General features: G+C 30.7%; 2 protein-coding genes across 7 annotated transcripts in view; one reads left to right on the top strand and one right to left on the bottom strand.

The window, feature by feature from the left end:
- LOC111618412 (probable tRNA N6-adenosine threonylcarbamoyltransferase, mitochondrial) overlaps positions 1–12,810 on the top strand; it is a 43,665-nt gene extending 30,855 nt beyond the window's left edge. For 3 of the 6 annotated variants that reach the window (XM_023359946.1, XM_023359942.1, XM_023359943.1), the window contains exons 6-8: positions 1,265–1,544; positions 4,950–5,021; positions 12,417–12,810. In XM_023359946.1, the coding sequence (XP_023215714.1) occupies positions 1,265–1,544; positions 4,950–5,021; positions 12,417–12,531 (467 nt within the window). In that variant the 3' untranslated portion in view covers positions 12,532–12,810. The other 3 variants (XR_002755570.1, XM_023359944.1, XM_023359945.1) reach the window with 3 other exon arrangements.
- Positions 12,811–14,354: 1,544 nt separating this feature from the next.
- The window catches only part of LOC111618390, a 4,140-nt gene continuing 2,146 nt past the window's right edge, over positions 14,355–16,348 (bottom strand). Inside the window, exon 2 of the mRNA XM_023359904.1 lies at positions 14,355–15,181. Within this exon, the coding sequence (XP_023215672.1) occupies positions 14,430–15,181 (752 nt within the window). The 3' untranslated portion in view covers positions 14,355–14,429. The remainder of the gene's footprint in view (positions 15,182–16,348) is intronic.

Raw genomic sequence — 16,348 nt, 5'->3', positions numbered from 1 at the left:
AGCTGGCAGTATATTTTTAAATATTTTAAAAAAATTAAAATTTTTATTGCAATTTCCGACCCCCCCCGACTTAATTAAATGTATATATAATAAAATATATTAATTTAAAAAATTAAAAAACTATTGGAGGTTGTTTTTGACATCAGAAACTAGCTTTAAATAACTTTACCGAAGTAAAATTTGTGCACTACAACTTTAGAACAATTAATTAAATTTGATTAAAAAATTGCATTAAAAAGCAATTAAGAGTTAATCGTTTTAATTATTTATACAATAATATGTAAATATTTATCATAATGGTTTACAATGTTTATTTTGTGTTTAATAAAAACTTACTTGATAAGTTGGCTGGTTTGAATTTTAATAAATAAAACTGTATAATTTGGTAAATAAAAATCAGTTTTATCACAAAACAAAAATTTTTAATAAATTATAAATCTGTTTAAATACTGAGTCCTTAATTTTTCCACTTAAGTCCAATACAAAACATAATGAACTGTTAATGGCTACTAAATTCAATGGGAAATTTAATGATTTCTTCTAATTTTAAAATGTAAATAGAAAATTATATTTTTATTAGTGTACATTAAATAAGACAGTTTTATATATTTAATTTAAACATTAATAGAACTAGATTAATATAATTTCAGTATTATAGTATGGTCTTGTTTTATGCAGGCGACTGTGGGTCATTGGGTACTGTGTAAAACAAAATTTTGCAAACTCCACTCCAAGCTAGACTCTTATGGAACCATTTATAATTAATAAAAAATATTAAAATGTGTTTAAATACTTTACTTATGTTTTTACTATATACTGAATTTCATAATAATAATCAGCATGTGAATTAATAGTCGGAGTGAAATTAACTTCATGTTAACTGGATTGATAACTATAAGTACACCAATCAAAACCCTCATAATCCAGTAAATAATTTAATGTAATATAAATTTGACAAACATTTTTGATCTTGCATTCTAAATTTAGAATGTTGACCTGAAGTAATCTTGTTTAAGATTGAAAACATTTGTCAAATTTGCATTACATTATTTACTGGATTGTCAAGGTTTTGATTGGTGTACTTAGTCTAGAGTCAGAATTATTCCTGTGCAACCAAATGTTAACCTAACTATTTACCATCTGCAAAGACATGAATCTGTGTATATCAATCCCATGTAAAACAAGATCCTACTGTATTTCTTCTTTCAGTTCAATAAGTATGAAATATTGAAGAAATAATTAATTCTTTTATATTATTAATTAGATGTTTTTGCTGATGGTTTAATTCCAAATATTTCTGATTTCTGTGCCTCAATACTTCATGCTTTTACAAAACATCTGGTTAGACAAGTTCAGCGGGCCATGATATTCTGTGAAAAAAAAAACTTAATACCAGAAGACAAAAGAACATTGGTATTTTCTGGAGGTGTAGCATGCAATGCTTATATTAGAGCAGCTTTAAATAAATTATGTGGTCACTCAGGTTGGCAGTTTTCCTGTCCTCCTCCCAAACTATGCAATGATAATGGTATCATGATTGCTTGGTGAGTATCTTAATTTTTTATAGTGAAATACAATAGGTGCTGCTTATTGCAGTCACTTTGGGAATAGCTTGTACTAATAACATTATACAGTGAAAGTAATGAGACTACAATTACTGAAAATACTAGTTTTATTGAATCAGATAATTATTTAATTTATTTTCATTTTATAGTAATAATAATATAAAATTAAAATAAATACTTCTGAGTGATAGTAGTTATTCAGTTCATCCAGTGTTATTTTTTGGCAATATTTCATTAAAATGCTCATGTTCATAATGTTTGCAAAACTCAACACATCTGTGCACTGTAAACAATACAAAGTATTTGTAGAGCTTGAATTTGAGCATTTGCTGGAAGATCTAGATTATCTCAGTGTTTATTTTCTTCAATTTCATCAGAATTCTCCATAGCAAAGAATATAATAGATTACAAAAATGTCAAATTTGCATTGTGAATGTGAATATACCAAAAAAGTATAAGTAGGATATATAAATAAAATATGTATAAAATATATTATTTATCTTTTTAGCTATAAAAATCTCATTTTAATTGAATTCTAAATAGCAGCAGATTGAACTGGATACTTTAAATGGAATTACAACAAAATATTAATTCATCAAAAACAATATAGGTGGAAGTAACAAAAAAGAAAAATGAAACTGTTGTTATGAACCAAAGGGTGGATGAAGGTTGGTTTAGGCAGTGAAGACTTATGTAGGTCGGTTAGACTTATGAAAGCAATTTGCTAGCCACTTCAGGAGATGGGAAATGTATTCAGTATTCTTGCATTTGTAATGTTATTTATAATCTAATAAAAATTGATATAGTGATTTATCTCCTTTGTAGTTATCAAGTAGATGTAATTTTTTGAACATTTTTGCTTTTTTCAATAAATGATTTATTAAAAATGATATCTAAATCACACATGGCTGTTAAGATCATAAATGATGTCAATGCAAGAATACCAAATATCTTCAAATTCAAAAGATGTCATTTCATAATTTTGTGAGAACAATTCCAACTAAGTCTTGGTAAATAAAATAATGCTTTGGAGATGCATATATTAAAAAGAAATAGAATATTAGAAGTTTTGACCTGGCAGAAATAGAGTAAAAGAATAAAAAGTGATTTTCTTTAACATTGTCTATGCAGAATTTTTTATTTTCAAAAATTTATTTGAATCCCTTCTAACCTAGCTAATAAAATGAAAATTGATTAATGGAATAAAGACAATTAGTAGATTTTGATATATGTGAGGATGTGCTCCTATCAAGAAAGTAAGGTGAATTCAACATTGAAAAATAAAAACAAAAGATTTTTAGGTTATAGAAGGAAAATTGAATTAACATCAATTGATTTTCATTATAAATATATTTTATTGAGAAGTTTGAATGAATTTTTGCAATTTATTACAAGAGAATCTTCCTTCTTAGATATTTCTTGATCCTCAACATTAAAAATATCAATAAGAGAATTTTCAGAAGTATTAAATATAGAGATAACCTTCTTTTATCAACTTTAATTAATTATTTTTCACTCAAAATCATTTAGAACATTCTAGAAATTTCTAAACTCCAAATTTTTTTCATCTCTTGTGGTAGTGCATATTCAAAGCATCTACTAATAGTCTTTATTTCATTAACTAATTTTCATTATATTATCTAGGTTGTAAGATATTCAAATAAATTTTTTAAAATTAACGTTATTTCTGTGGAGAATTTTTTAAGAAAATCATTTATTATTTTTTTTACTCAGTTTCCATCAAATCAAAACTTCTAATATTCTAATACTTATGTGCATCATTTACTGCAATTTAGTCAAAATTACTCACACAATGTTGTGAAAAATCCTTATGAAATGACATCCTTTGCACTCCATACTCTCAAGTTCTCTCTGCATTTCTCCTATAACCAAATGATAATGCCATATTCATCAGGTCATAACTTGGCTAATTAAATATATAGAGATTATGAAAATTGTCTTCCTTTAGTCAAAATTATGTTACCATCTTAGTTAATTAAATTCTAATTATTAAATTTAATACAACTTTAGAATGTTCTGAAAGAAAAGATCAGTCCAGAATGGGACTCGAACCTGCAACCCCTGCATACCATTCAGATATGTTCCAATTACACTACTTGAATTGCTCTTCAATCTTTCCTTCTAGACCAAGTCTAGAAGGAAAGATTGAAGAGCAATAAGTTTAGAAGATAAAACCATAGGTCACTTTCTGCACCAACTAGGATGACTGCCCATAGTCTTCCATCAGCTGAATAAGTTTTTACCCCAGCTTGATATTCACTCAGTGCAAATGATAAACAAAAATTGTTATTTGTATCATGCTGCTTTATTTCTGCTGTTAGTATTATTATTATTATTATTGTTAATAACAACTTTTTTGCCAATGACATTATATTATTATGCACTCAGTTGTCTGGATGTATAACTAACCCAACCTTATTTATTAAAAAACACTAAAACCTATAATCCAGCTGTTTTTATAAAAAGTGCAAACATTTTTGCCTGTGTTGAGTGGGCATCATCAGGCAAATGTTTGCACTTTTTATAAAATCAGCTGGATTATAGTTTTTAGTGTTTTTAATTCAAGTATAACCAGTTTTAAGTGGCAGTGTTTTATAACCTTATATGTATATTTTTTTTCATACCTTTGCCACTTTTTCTATTGTCATTTTGTTTTCTGTGCATGATCAGATTACTTATGTTGCATAAATGCTGGCTTTACCATTGAGTGGAAGCTGATAGTCAATATTGAAAGCAAATAGTGCCTGAAGTTTGGTTTAGAGATGAGGTATGTTACCTAAAAGTTGTATCAACCTGTTTATTCTATTTGTCGACATTGCTGAATGAATAATGGTTGGAGAGAAACAGAAGAGTAGTTCTCAAATGACTAGAATTACTTTGGAGGAAAGCTTCTTTTATAAATTCTGCCTTGAGATGGTGAGGATTAAATTCTTGTTTTCAAACATTTGGGATCAGACTTGAAAACATCACCAAAGATTTTTGCATAAACATCTATTAGGCACCAGTACCAGTGAAAGCATTTGACCAACCACAAACAAGGTACCATAACAAAATGAGTAATTTTTTTTTCATATTGCTTTTTATCCTATGGTCAAGCTTCTGACATGCAATGAGATGCACTCCTCCATCTTCATCTTGATATAACCAAATGTCCAAATAACTTCTGATTTGCAGTATACTAGCATGCAAGTTTGCCAGACATTCTGGGTTATCAAATGCCAGATTAACAAACTTTTACATGCTGTAAATTCTTTAATATTACTATTAGAAACTGTACTATTAGAAAATAAATTTTTCAGTTTTGTATTTATGATGATAAAAATAACTCAAATTATTAGAATTGAAATGAAAATTTTTATATAGGAATGGAATGGAACGTTTGAAAGCCGGAATTGGAATAACAAAAAGTATAGATGAAGTTAATGTTATTTCAAAGTTAGTAAATTAATTTATTTAAAAATAGAATAAATTATTTTTTTAAAATTTAGTTTTGACTACAAATATGACTAAATTTATAGTATAATAACACTGTTCTGCAAAAAAAAAATTATTTCTGCTCCCATCAACATTTTCACTGATTTTTATACTTTAAATGGTGCTGAATTTGGCAACAGAATTGGCCTAACAACCCAGCACTTTTGAGAAAAATGAGGTTTTTGAAGGAAAATGTTCTCTGTTCAAAATATATTTATTGGCCATGCACATTGCTAATTGGCTAATTAGATACAAATAAATTATTGTTAATTATTCTTTTTTATAATTGTATACATTTAAAAACTGAAACACTTAATGACAAGTTTTCTTCCTTTTATATTCTTCTATTCTTCTTCTGAATACTCTAACTGTAGACAGACTCCAGCTGTAATCTGTTAACATTTTCTCATTCCACCTTCCACCATATTGCTTTTCCATTTGAGAAGGACAAAGGTTTTATCAGACTCTACGTTCATTAAAAATAGCTCCTAGGTTGGCAGAAAAAAAATCTAAATGGGAATGCAGGAAATGTATCTTGACTGACATATTGCAACCCAGTGTTTTGTAGGATGTTACTAACTTTTCCATGATTTCCTCAAAGTTGTTATCTAGTATATTCCCCCCGAAAACTTCCTCCTTGTGTTTTTTGAATGCATTCCATACTGGCCTTTCCACTGGGTTATGTTTGACCATGAAACTAGGATCTTTTAAAAGCTGTCTTACTTGGAGACCAACCAAAATTCTCTCCCTTACTTTTGCATCACTCAGATGAGAGAACTTTTGCTTATAGTAAGCAAAGCCTTCTCCTTCCCTGTTCATTTGCTGTACAATCAGGCCACTTTTTTTCCAAGTAGTGATTGGTTCTTGATCAGCTGTCATAACAGCAGAATTTAATGTATCCTCCTTGAAGACCTGTTAGCACATTTGTTGCCATTGTGCAGCAAAACTCCTTTAAGGCTGAACTTTGATAAGTCAGTAAAGAGACACCACTATGCAGGATGCTGTGACAGCTGAAGCTCCTCCAACAAATGTGCTATATTGTTGCAAAAGACAAGATTGTCCTCCATTGAAAAAATTTCACATTTCCTGATTTCCTTTTTCTGTAACAGGACACCTTTTTCCTAAACTTTCCACTACAGTTCAAACAACAGTATAGAAAATTTGTCTAAAAGAGACATTTTTCTGCAAAAACATGTTATTTAAAACAGAAAACTGTGGGTAATAGAAGATTTTGGACTACAGATTCATATTCAGCACACTAAAGTACATGAAAAAAAATCACATTTTCTTTCATGAGAAGATTTTGATGCAGAACAGTGTAATATAAAAAGTTAAAAATAAATACAGATAGATAGTATTACATTTGTATTTAAGAAAAAAGTTCTCATTGATGATGATAAATTTTAATCAAATTACAAATAACTTTTATGATAAATTATACTATATTTTTTATAATAACATTTTCATATGTAGTTTCCCATACAGCTGTCATTAGGAATTTATTTTCTTGCATCATCATTTAAAGTAGCTGTTAGCACACAGAATTATAAGGATGATAAAAAATTCAAACCTTTTCTAAGTGTGTTTTGTCTTGACTGTTGTGTATCCATATATACTTTCAAATGTTATTGATAATTAGCATGTTATCTGCATTTCTTTGTTGGGAATTCATTCATTATGCAATACATGTGAATTTGATTCTTATGCTGTTTGGGTTCATATCATGCTAACTTTATGAACATGGCACATTTTTCCTATGTGATGCATGAGTACCCTTCTTGCTAAAGACTTACTCTGCCAAGACTTGATATGTCTCAACAGAGTTCCTTTTCAACCATTACCATTTTATATTTGGAAACGAACAATTATTTTATTGTGACATCATCACAATGCCGGGCTGCAATCTTTAATCATATTTTTAAATTTATATAATTTAAAATATATACTCTCCAACTTAAAATTAGCAATATGTTGCTCCTGTACATCATACTTTTCTTTTAATGATTGTTGTGCTGGTCATCTATCTAATGCCTTTCAGGGGAAAATTTTTGAATTGAAATAACCTGACTTCTGGTTTGTAATGGAAGTTCATATATAGTTAATAGGAGTCTCCTGCCACTATGGTTTCCGTATCTGGTCTCGTCTTTCATCTATCTAACTTTCCTTAATGTCGAGAACAAAGATGGACAACAGTGGAAATTTATAGGTCTTCAGTTTTTTCAAATTGCAGTGCAATGAAAAAGATTTAAGGCTTCACAACATGTGCACGAATTATACTGTTTTTTCATACACTGAATAAATAACGTAATCAACACCTTATTGTTTGCTGAGGGAGTTTTATTAAAAACGAATGTTTTCGATTCACTTAACGGATCATCATCAGGCTAGAACATAAGAAAATGGAATACATAATAAATGGAACAATAAGTTCAAAAATTCAAAAATATCAATAAACTGATAACAAACCAATTAATAAGAATAAAACATAAATTTCAAACGATACCTAATAATAAATAATATACTACAAAGACTAAACATTAATACGATCTATCATAGCTAAATAGAAGCTACTAAGTTTCCTTTAAATCAAATACATATCATATTTCAGTTGATGCGCTACTTGTAAGCTTTTTTAACAGCAAATTTCCAAGCCGAGGGAAGACCTTCCGCATCTCTAGCATTAATGCATCCTTCTTTAAGTTTGCTCCTGTATATCTCCATTTTTTCGGCCATCTTCGCCAACGTTGGTGAGTGTACTTGTCTCACGACTTCCGCTTCCTCCCATCCAACCAGGGATCCTTGGGCCTGCGCCATCTGGGCCAATATTGTTGTATTAGACCCTTTCCTAGCATCATATTTGTGTTCTCTAATCCTTACCCCGAGGTTTCTGGTAGTAACTCCTACGTAATCTTTTTTTATTCCTAATAGCTGGTTCTCGTAGGGAATCTTGTAAACACCTGCCTTATCTTCTTTTTTAATAACCTCTTTATTGTTTCTAAGAATTTTATATAAATTGGGAGCTCTTTTCAAAATCACCGTCGAATCTTTAACGCTTGCAATTTCCTTCATAATTCCTCCTAAATATTGTTGAATGTAAATTTTGTGTACTTAGATGGACCTTGTCTGGAGACTTTATCATTATTCTTCTCAAATTTTTTAACAATACCCGTTATAATATTTCTCTTATATCCTAAGGCTTCTGCTAACTGTATGATCCTTTCTATCTCAGTAACCCGGTCTATAATGTTGTCGCAGTATAGAAAAACCCTTCTAACCAAGGCACGAAATGCTGCTAGTTTGTAACGATACGGGTCATTGGAATTAGCAGGGATATACATCCCTGCTAATTCCAATGTGTTGGGCTTTGTGTTGGTTTGATGTACACGCTGGTGGATACCCTTTGCTAAAGATGATGATAATATCTAAGAAAGGTACCATCACGGAACTTTTCTGCTCTAGCTTCAGGCTGAGGCCTTCCTCGTTATCATTGATTCTATCTATGAAACTAGTAATTTCTTGATTATTCCTCCATATTATAAATAAATCATCCACATATCTCTTGTAGTAAACGATTTCTCTTTCAAAGCTTCGCAATACTTTTTCTTCCAATTTTCTAACCACAAGCTCGCATAGAAGCCCCGAAATTGGGCTTCCCATCGGAACTCCCCTATTTTGTTTATAAGTTTGGCCTTCGAAAGTGAAAAAAGATTCGCAACATATAAGATTAACCATTTCTATAACATCTTTTCTGTGATGCGTTAATATCGGGTTTTCTCTAAACAAGAACTCCAATAGAGTTTCCAAACAAGAATTAATCTTAATGGAAGGGTACAAACTCTCATAATCCAACACAGTTCCCACTTCTTCACACTCTCACTCTACTTTACCATGACCAACCTAGCATCTGCTAACCAAAGAGCAAGTTCGCCTGCTCCTCATTTATGACTATTGTTCCAAAAAAAAGCATCCAATTCTATCACCGACATCAATGCTGTGTTAGGCCCAGATACTGTCGCCAGAAGAACTGCATACAATTGGTATGAACGTTTCAGAAGTGGAGATCCCTAATCCAAGAAGATCATGCTTTCTGTCTTCTGGGATTCTAAAGGAATCATCATGTTTAAGTTGCTGCTGCAAAATATAACCATCAATTCAACTTTCTACTGCAAACAACTCGACGTCTGGTGACGTCTGATCAGCAGAAACTGGTGGAGACACACCCGGAACACCAGAACACCATTCTGCTGCCTGACAATGCACGGCCACATATGGCTAGGCAGACCTGCCAGAAGCTACTGGCCCTGAACTGGGTGGTCATTCCCCACCCACCGTATAGCCCTGACATTGCACCTTTGGATTACCACCTGTTCACCATGCTTGACCATCACCTGGCTGGCAAGGAGTTCAACAATGAAGCCAACTTGGAGGCCAGCCTGACCAACTTCTTCAAGTCACAGCTGCCAGAGTTTTATCGAGATGGCATCCATTCCTTGCATAAGCATTGGCAGGAAGTAGTCAACAACAATGGTGATTACATTGATGATTGAACTCAATTCTGTACATAAAATTTTCTTGGCTAAATGAAATGCGTCCAAAAGTGCGAGAACTTTCTGTTCAATCAGATACTTTTAAATTTTCCCCTATGCTGTTTGTGAAAAAACGTAACATTCTCAGATATGACATTTTTCTATGACCACAAACATAACTCAAAAGCAAGTATTTCTTTCTGAACCATTTTTTTTTAATGATAAAATCACTCAAGCATTATCTTTATAGTATAGTGTTTGTTTGGTAATAATGTGTACTGTGTAAGTGGGAATCAGTTTTTTGCCATTTTTCAAGACAACAAAGTTGCAGATACAATTTTTCCTGAGCAAGGGTTTAATTAAAAATTATTTGAAATTGTTTATTTACATTTTAATTACTTGATGTTGAGTGTGACTTCTTGAGAGCTATGCAAAATAAGTTGCTTTAAGTTTGAAAAAATAGTTAATCTTGTTTTTAACATACAACTTAATTCTTCTTAAATATTAATCCTTTTTTAGGTTTGCCAGGAGATCATTTTAAAATCAAGTAAATACATGCAAAAAGATCTATTAATGACAAAGAACAATTTGAAAATCAATTTTTCATTTTATAGAGTATAATATACAAAATTTTTGCATGCAAATATTTACCAAGTAGATTCAATTGTACTTTGTCATGCTTCCATTCAATCCATTTATTGTGCATGTACACATGCACATGCAGTGAGACTGTTCACTTTTGTTACCTAAGTTATGTTCTGTTCAATCCATTTGTTACGCATGTCCATGCACATACGCAAAAGGGAACTGAACATTTTCATTTATGGTCACTAAGCTACAGTAAAAACTACCCGGTTCCTCTGGAATCTATAAACCACATCCCTTACTGTATATTCAGTGAAAAATTCTTCTGAACAACTACTTGATTCCAAGAATTTATAAAATTTATTTTAAACAAAATATTTTATTTGCTTTTGTGGAGTGTGCTATCAGATAGGCTTGACCAACCTTGTGTAAAGTTTACAGCACAAATAGTGTTTAATACATGTTAGAATGTGTACATTATCAAAACATAGACACAATGATTTTGATAGATCAGCTGGATTAGATACAAATTTTTTTAGAAAGCTGCAACTTGAGCTCAAACATTTTCCTATCTGTGGCATAACTATCATAAATTACACATAGAACATCAAATTCAAGTTCATTCATTATTTTAAGGATCTGAATAGTTGATTTCATTAATAAATCAGCATTCATATGTTATTGATCTTTTTCCAGTTATAAATTTTTGTTCTTAGAACAAGGGGGTGTTGACATGAAAACTTGTATAATACTTGCACTTTCACCTCAGGCAGTTTTCATCCATATAAAGCAGGAGAGATAATTGGAATGGTATTTTTGAATTAACAAATATTTTATCTAGCATTATGATAATTGTTTTCATCCTTTAAGAATGTACATTTTTCTTTTAGAAAAACTTTATGAGAAGACCCAATACAAGGATTGTTGCATCTACTTTGTTTAAAACTTATTCAAGTACACTGGGTAAGGTAGTCATTACAATTGTATTCCTCACTACACTGTAACTATCAGGAAAGGAATATGAAAGAGCAGCAGCCCATATTTACAGTTCTATAGAATACTCACTTGTTTTGCTAAAACCAGTTCCAACTGCTCCAAAGCAAATTTTATTTTAATACTTTCTGCATTCAAGTCAGTTTCTAATAAGAGTGAGTCTTTCAAAAGATTAGTTGGAAAGTTAATTTTGTCTCTAATGTCTAAAGGTGACTTACCAAGCAGTCAAACTTACCTCACTTGCCACATTTAATTTTTTTCTGATCTTCAAATTCTAAAATCTGGCGTAAAATTTTCTGATGGCAAACATATATTCTTATATAACATGTACACAATCAAATCATTTATTATTTTGAAGCTTTCATAAAGTGCCACTTAATCATCATCTATTCACATAATCACCATATAGTCCTTTTACAGTAATTGTGAAACAAGATTGTCATTCCTCTTCACAACTTCCTCTCTAAATGATTTTAAATTATAAGTTTTGACATATAATTTCTGTTAAAGTACTCATCATCCCAATACCTGGCTTAAGGTCTGGTATTTGTAGTTGGTCTTGCATTATCACAACATGGCAAAACAAACTTGACAATTTGTTGAACATTTATAACTCTCCTGACCAACTGAATATAAAAACAGTGCATTTTGTGTTTTGAGTAATGTCATTTGAAGTGAGACTTAATCTTTCAATCTATTAAATCCCAAAATTGAATGATATTAAATGTGGTAATGTTATTATTGCAGTTTACAAGGATTTGAAGGGACTGGTTGAAAAAAATGTTAAAATTGAAGAACATTAATCATACAGTGAAAATTTAATATAAAATAAATTATTTTTACTACTTTTTGAAATAGTTTTGGAAGAGATAGAATAGAAACCAATTTGATAGAGTAGATTTATAAAAACAGAGATCTTATACACAGCAATTATGTATGTAATATGTTAAATAACTCAATTTTATGAAGAGTGGTTTTTTTTTCCTCTTAAATATCGATGAACCTGGATGAACCAACTATTGCTGATTCTGCCAGCAGTGAAGTAGTCAGAAGGGTGAAGGACAGGGTTCAACATATCCAGGCTAGATAATATAGGAAATTTGTAGTTGGAGCCTCAAAAAGCAGTTGGCATGTGTCTCAGCACATCTGGTTTACCAGATTGTTGTCATATAATGTTTTTAATACTACTAGACTATTATATAATTGTTAAAATAATTACTAATGTAATAATAATAATTATTATTATTTTCAGATGTCCTTTGGGAAAAGATATTTCAAAAGAAGTAATTGATGAAAATATTAAAATAAAAAGATTTCAGTTTGGTGAAGTGAATGATACTGTAAATAAATCAAACATGAGAATATAACATTTTATTTATTTTTTGACTTCATAGTTATATTTATTTATTTCAGTTTTTAAATAAGTGAAACTAGCAAAATAAACAATACACAAATCCCTTTATGAGAGGGAATAGTTATAGCAGCATGAGGTTATGTCAATTAGAATTGTCAATAATTGCCAGTTTTTTTTATTGTGATTTTTTTAAATAACACATCAAACAATTTAAATATTATATTTTTGAAACTTTGATAATTTTGTTTTAATAAGTCCAAGTGACTTAAAAAATAATGTATAATGATGTAAATAAAGAAAATAATTGTTAAAGTGGAAGGTCATGCACAATATTACTTTATATCTTTTTTAAAAAACCCTTTTCAAAAGAATTAATAAAACCAATTAAAAAAGATTTTTAATGGAATAGACATTACTTTATATAATAAATTCTCAATTTTCATTTGTCTTTGCTTATAAAAACAAAATAATAATTTACTAGAATATTTAAAATTACATATCAATAAATTCCTAAAAGAATCTAATATTTTAGATTTTACAACTAGTTCTACAATTATGTAAATGTTTTCATTATATTGTATTTGATAAGATCCATTTGTATTTTATCCTACAGCAATTATTTTAGGAAAAGTATGCCAAAATCATACAATTATCTTTAAATGTACTGGTAAAACAAAACAGAAATTGTTTATTGACAAACTCGTAAAGAATGAAACGTAACAGAGACTAAAAATGTCTTCACTTTTTAGTCACGTCCAAGTATCAGGAACAACAATCTTCTACTGCATTTTCACACAATTAAAAATATAAAATTTCTTTTTTACAGAAGAAATTTTATATTTTTAATTGTGCTGGGATTGTCACCCGTGAACTTTTAGACTGTTTGCATTTTTTTTTTTTTTTTTTTTTTTTTTTTTTTTTTTTTTTTTTTTTTTTTTTTTTTTTTNTTTAGACTGTTTTGCATTTTTTTTGCAGAGGTGTAGCCTCTAAAGCAGTGGTTCTTAACCAGTGTTCCACAAACCTACCTCGAGTGTTCCACGAAAGATAAGATTTTAAAGTTTTTATTCAAATTTATTTTCATTGCTATATTCGTAGACAATTCCATGTTTCTATTTTATTCAATATATTAAAATTTATTAGTTTATTGCTTCATTATTTCCTGATAATAGTAAACATGGAATTGCTTATCAATTTTTGAATACAGTATATTGATGCTAATGCCCTGTGTAATAAAAAGTATATAAATGGTGTTTCGCAGCCTCAGAAAGGTTGAGAACTACTGCTCTAAAGAAAGGTTGTCTCTGCAGTGGAAGATAGTTGTTCCTGATTATTGGACGATGAAAAAGTGAATACAGTAGAGCGTCGATTTTCCGAATCAATTGGGGACGGGTTGTCCGGATAACTGATTTACGTACGAAAAAATAGTTTAACGTATCCGATGTCGAAATTTTTCTCCGTTGCGTGTCGCTTCGCGTTGAATTTTCGTCGATGTTAAGCCTAACAAAGACTATTGTATCGTTAAAAATTATTTTTTTATTTTGTACAAACAAAATAAATATATTGAAAAATATAAAAATAATAAAAAATTATACTTCAGATGTTAATTTAGTATCAAAAACGTAAAATATTTGAGTAGCCCAAGACATAGCCAAAGATTGAAGCGCCACAGCACTGGCGAAAATTTAAATTTGCCGACTGGAATTCTTTCGGATGATTGACTTTCGGAAAATCGACGCTCTACTGTATATTTTTAGTCTATTAACAATTATATTTAGAATATATATAATATAAGATTGTTTTATTAAATTACAATCTTAAAGAATGAATTTACCATATTTTTATTTAGAATTTCACATTTATACTTTTGTTAATTTAGATTTCAGACAATTTAAATTCATTCGTTTTACTTGATTATGAATTTAAAATAACAGTTAAGAAATTCTCTTTGGGTATTGATGGAGCGAAATCACGACAGGTCTTGCAGTTCTCTTCACAATATTTTTTGCTGCCAGCTATAATTACTTTAACAGTTTTTTTAGCATATTGTTCTAGATCTTTTCCAAAATCTTTAAATATGTTATAATTATCATTTATATCTGTTGTTTCATCAAAAAGAAACACTACATCAACGCTTTTAAATGCAGTTTTGTCAGCATCTAGTGTGTCAGCGTCGACGAATGTGTCAATAGTTTTCAATATTGCTGAATAACTGTTTACTTCAAAAGGTGACTTATCCATAAGTTGAATAATAATAGTTTTATTGGAATCAAGTATAAGTGCATTGATATATCCAACCAAATTATTAGGAGATACTTTACTTAATCCAGATACCGAAATTTTTACTTCATTTGAGTTAGATCCAATAATTTTAGTTGTTATGCCAGTAAAGATACCACCAACAGTAGCACCTGCTGCTGCAGATGAAGCTGTTCCAGCAATTCCAAGCCCAGCAGCTCCAATGCTTTGACAAATGGCAAAAATGCTTCCAGAGGCAACACTCCCTCCATATACGGCTGACTGGATTCCTGCTGCTATAGATCCTGCCGTGACGCCGACGGCACCAAACCCTAATGCTCCGACAGCACCGACAACTGCAAGAGGTCCTAAAATAGCTCCAGCTGTAATTCCTCCTATAATTGCTACTGTTTTCAGTCCTTTGTTTCCTAAGGAATAAAATTAGTTTAGTTTAGTTCAGTTCATTAACTGTAAGGTTTAATTTAGAAATTTTAATGTGCTTAAATACCCGGTGATCAAAAAGTATCAGGAATGGTTCAATAAAATGCAAGATTTGAATTTATTCATGAACATTTATTTCATTCCCTTCAAAGTAATCCCCTCCCACTGCAATGCACTTGTGCCGACAGCTGGATAGCCAAACAGTCAAGGTGGCAGCTACCACTCTGGATGGGTCAAAAAATTTTCAGAAATTTTTCGGGAGGGATGGTTTATCTGGCTATGTTAGGCCTCACCACCTGGTGGTACCGTTCTGGGTCTGGCTAACCCCATAACGGGCTTGCTGAAAGAGACCCTCTTAGTATCCACAGAGCAGAAAGAGTTAAGAAAAAAAATTTCGTTTGTGCATGTTGGTGTTTATTTCGCTTAATAATGGAAATCGCCACAATAGAAATCAGTGGGGTACTATAGTACCCCCGCGCCTAACGGAGTAAGTTTTATTAGCGCGACTAACCGAGGTGGGTGGATCTGATTTACAGTTTCGAGAAAACGCTTATTGGTTGATATCGAGTCAATCATGATAGAAATGACCAATTAGAGCATAAAAGGCGTAAAAACAGGATTTTTAAAGCCAATAAACGGCAAAAAAGTTTCCCATAGACTTAACATTGAAAGTTTGAAAGGTGGTGTTTTTGGCGATATTTTTTGCTAAATCGTGTTGAAAACATGTTTATTCGTCTAAATACTATCAAGCGACTTATTATTAGCAAGGTAGAAGTGGAAAAAAATTAAAACACGCGATTTTATAGCGATTGTTTACATACTTCGATGTGGTAGCCATCGGGGGCGTGGCATTTCGCGGGAATATTTCCAGCAATTGTTTTTATAGGTCGATCTAATAACAGACATATAAATTAACCAATTACAGTGTAAAAGAAGTTTACTATCGATGTTATCTGCCAATAATCTCCATTTTTACCTCTACTTGCTGTATGATTTTAGATGGTGTATTTTTGGAAATATTGAGATATTTTTGGTTCGGGGTTTGGTACAAAGAATTTAATTGTTGTAATAGTTAGAAAACACATACAGGAAGACGATTGACAGCTTAGATAGCATCAGACTTGTTTACAGTTTGTAAAATACACTCTTGAAGT

The sequence above is a fragment of the Centruroides sculpturatus genome, unplaced genomic scaffold (assembly GCF_000671375.1).
Source record: "Centruroides sculpturatus isolate CEXI.00-Female unplaced genomic scaffold, Cexi_2.0 scaffold10, whole genome shotgun sequence".
NCBI classification, from domain to species: domain Eukaryota; kingdom Metazoa; phylum Arthropoda; class Arachnida; order Scorpiones; family Buthidae; genus Centruroides; species Centruroides sculpturatus.
Note: the sequence above shows the minus strand (reverse complement) of the source record. Positions and strands in the feature narration are given on the sequence as shown.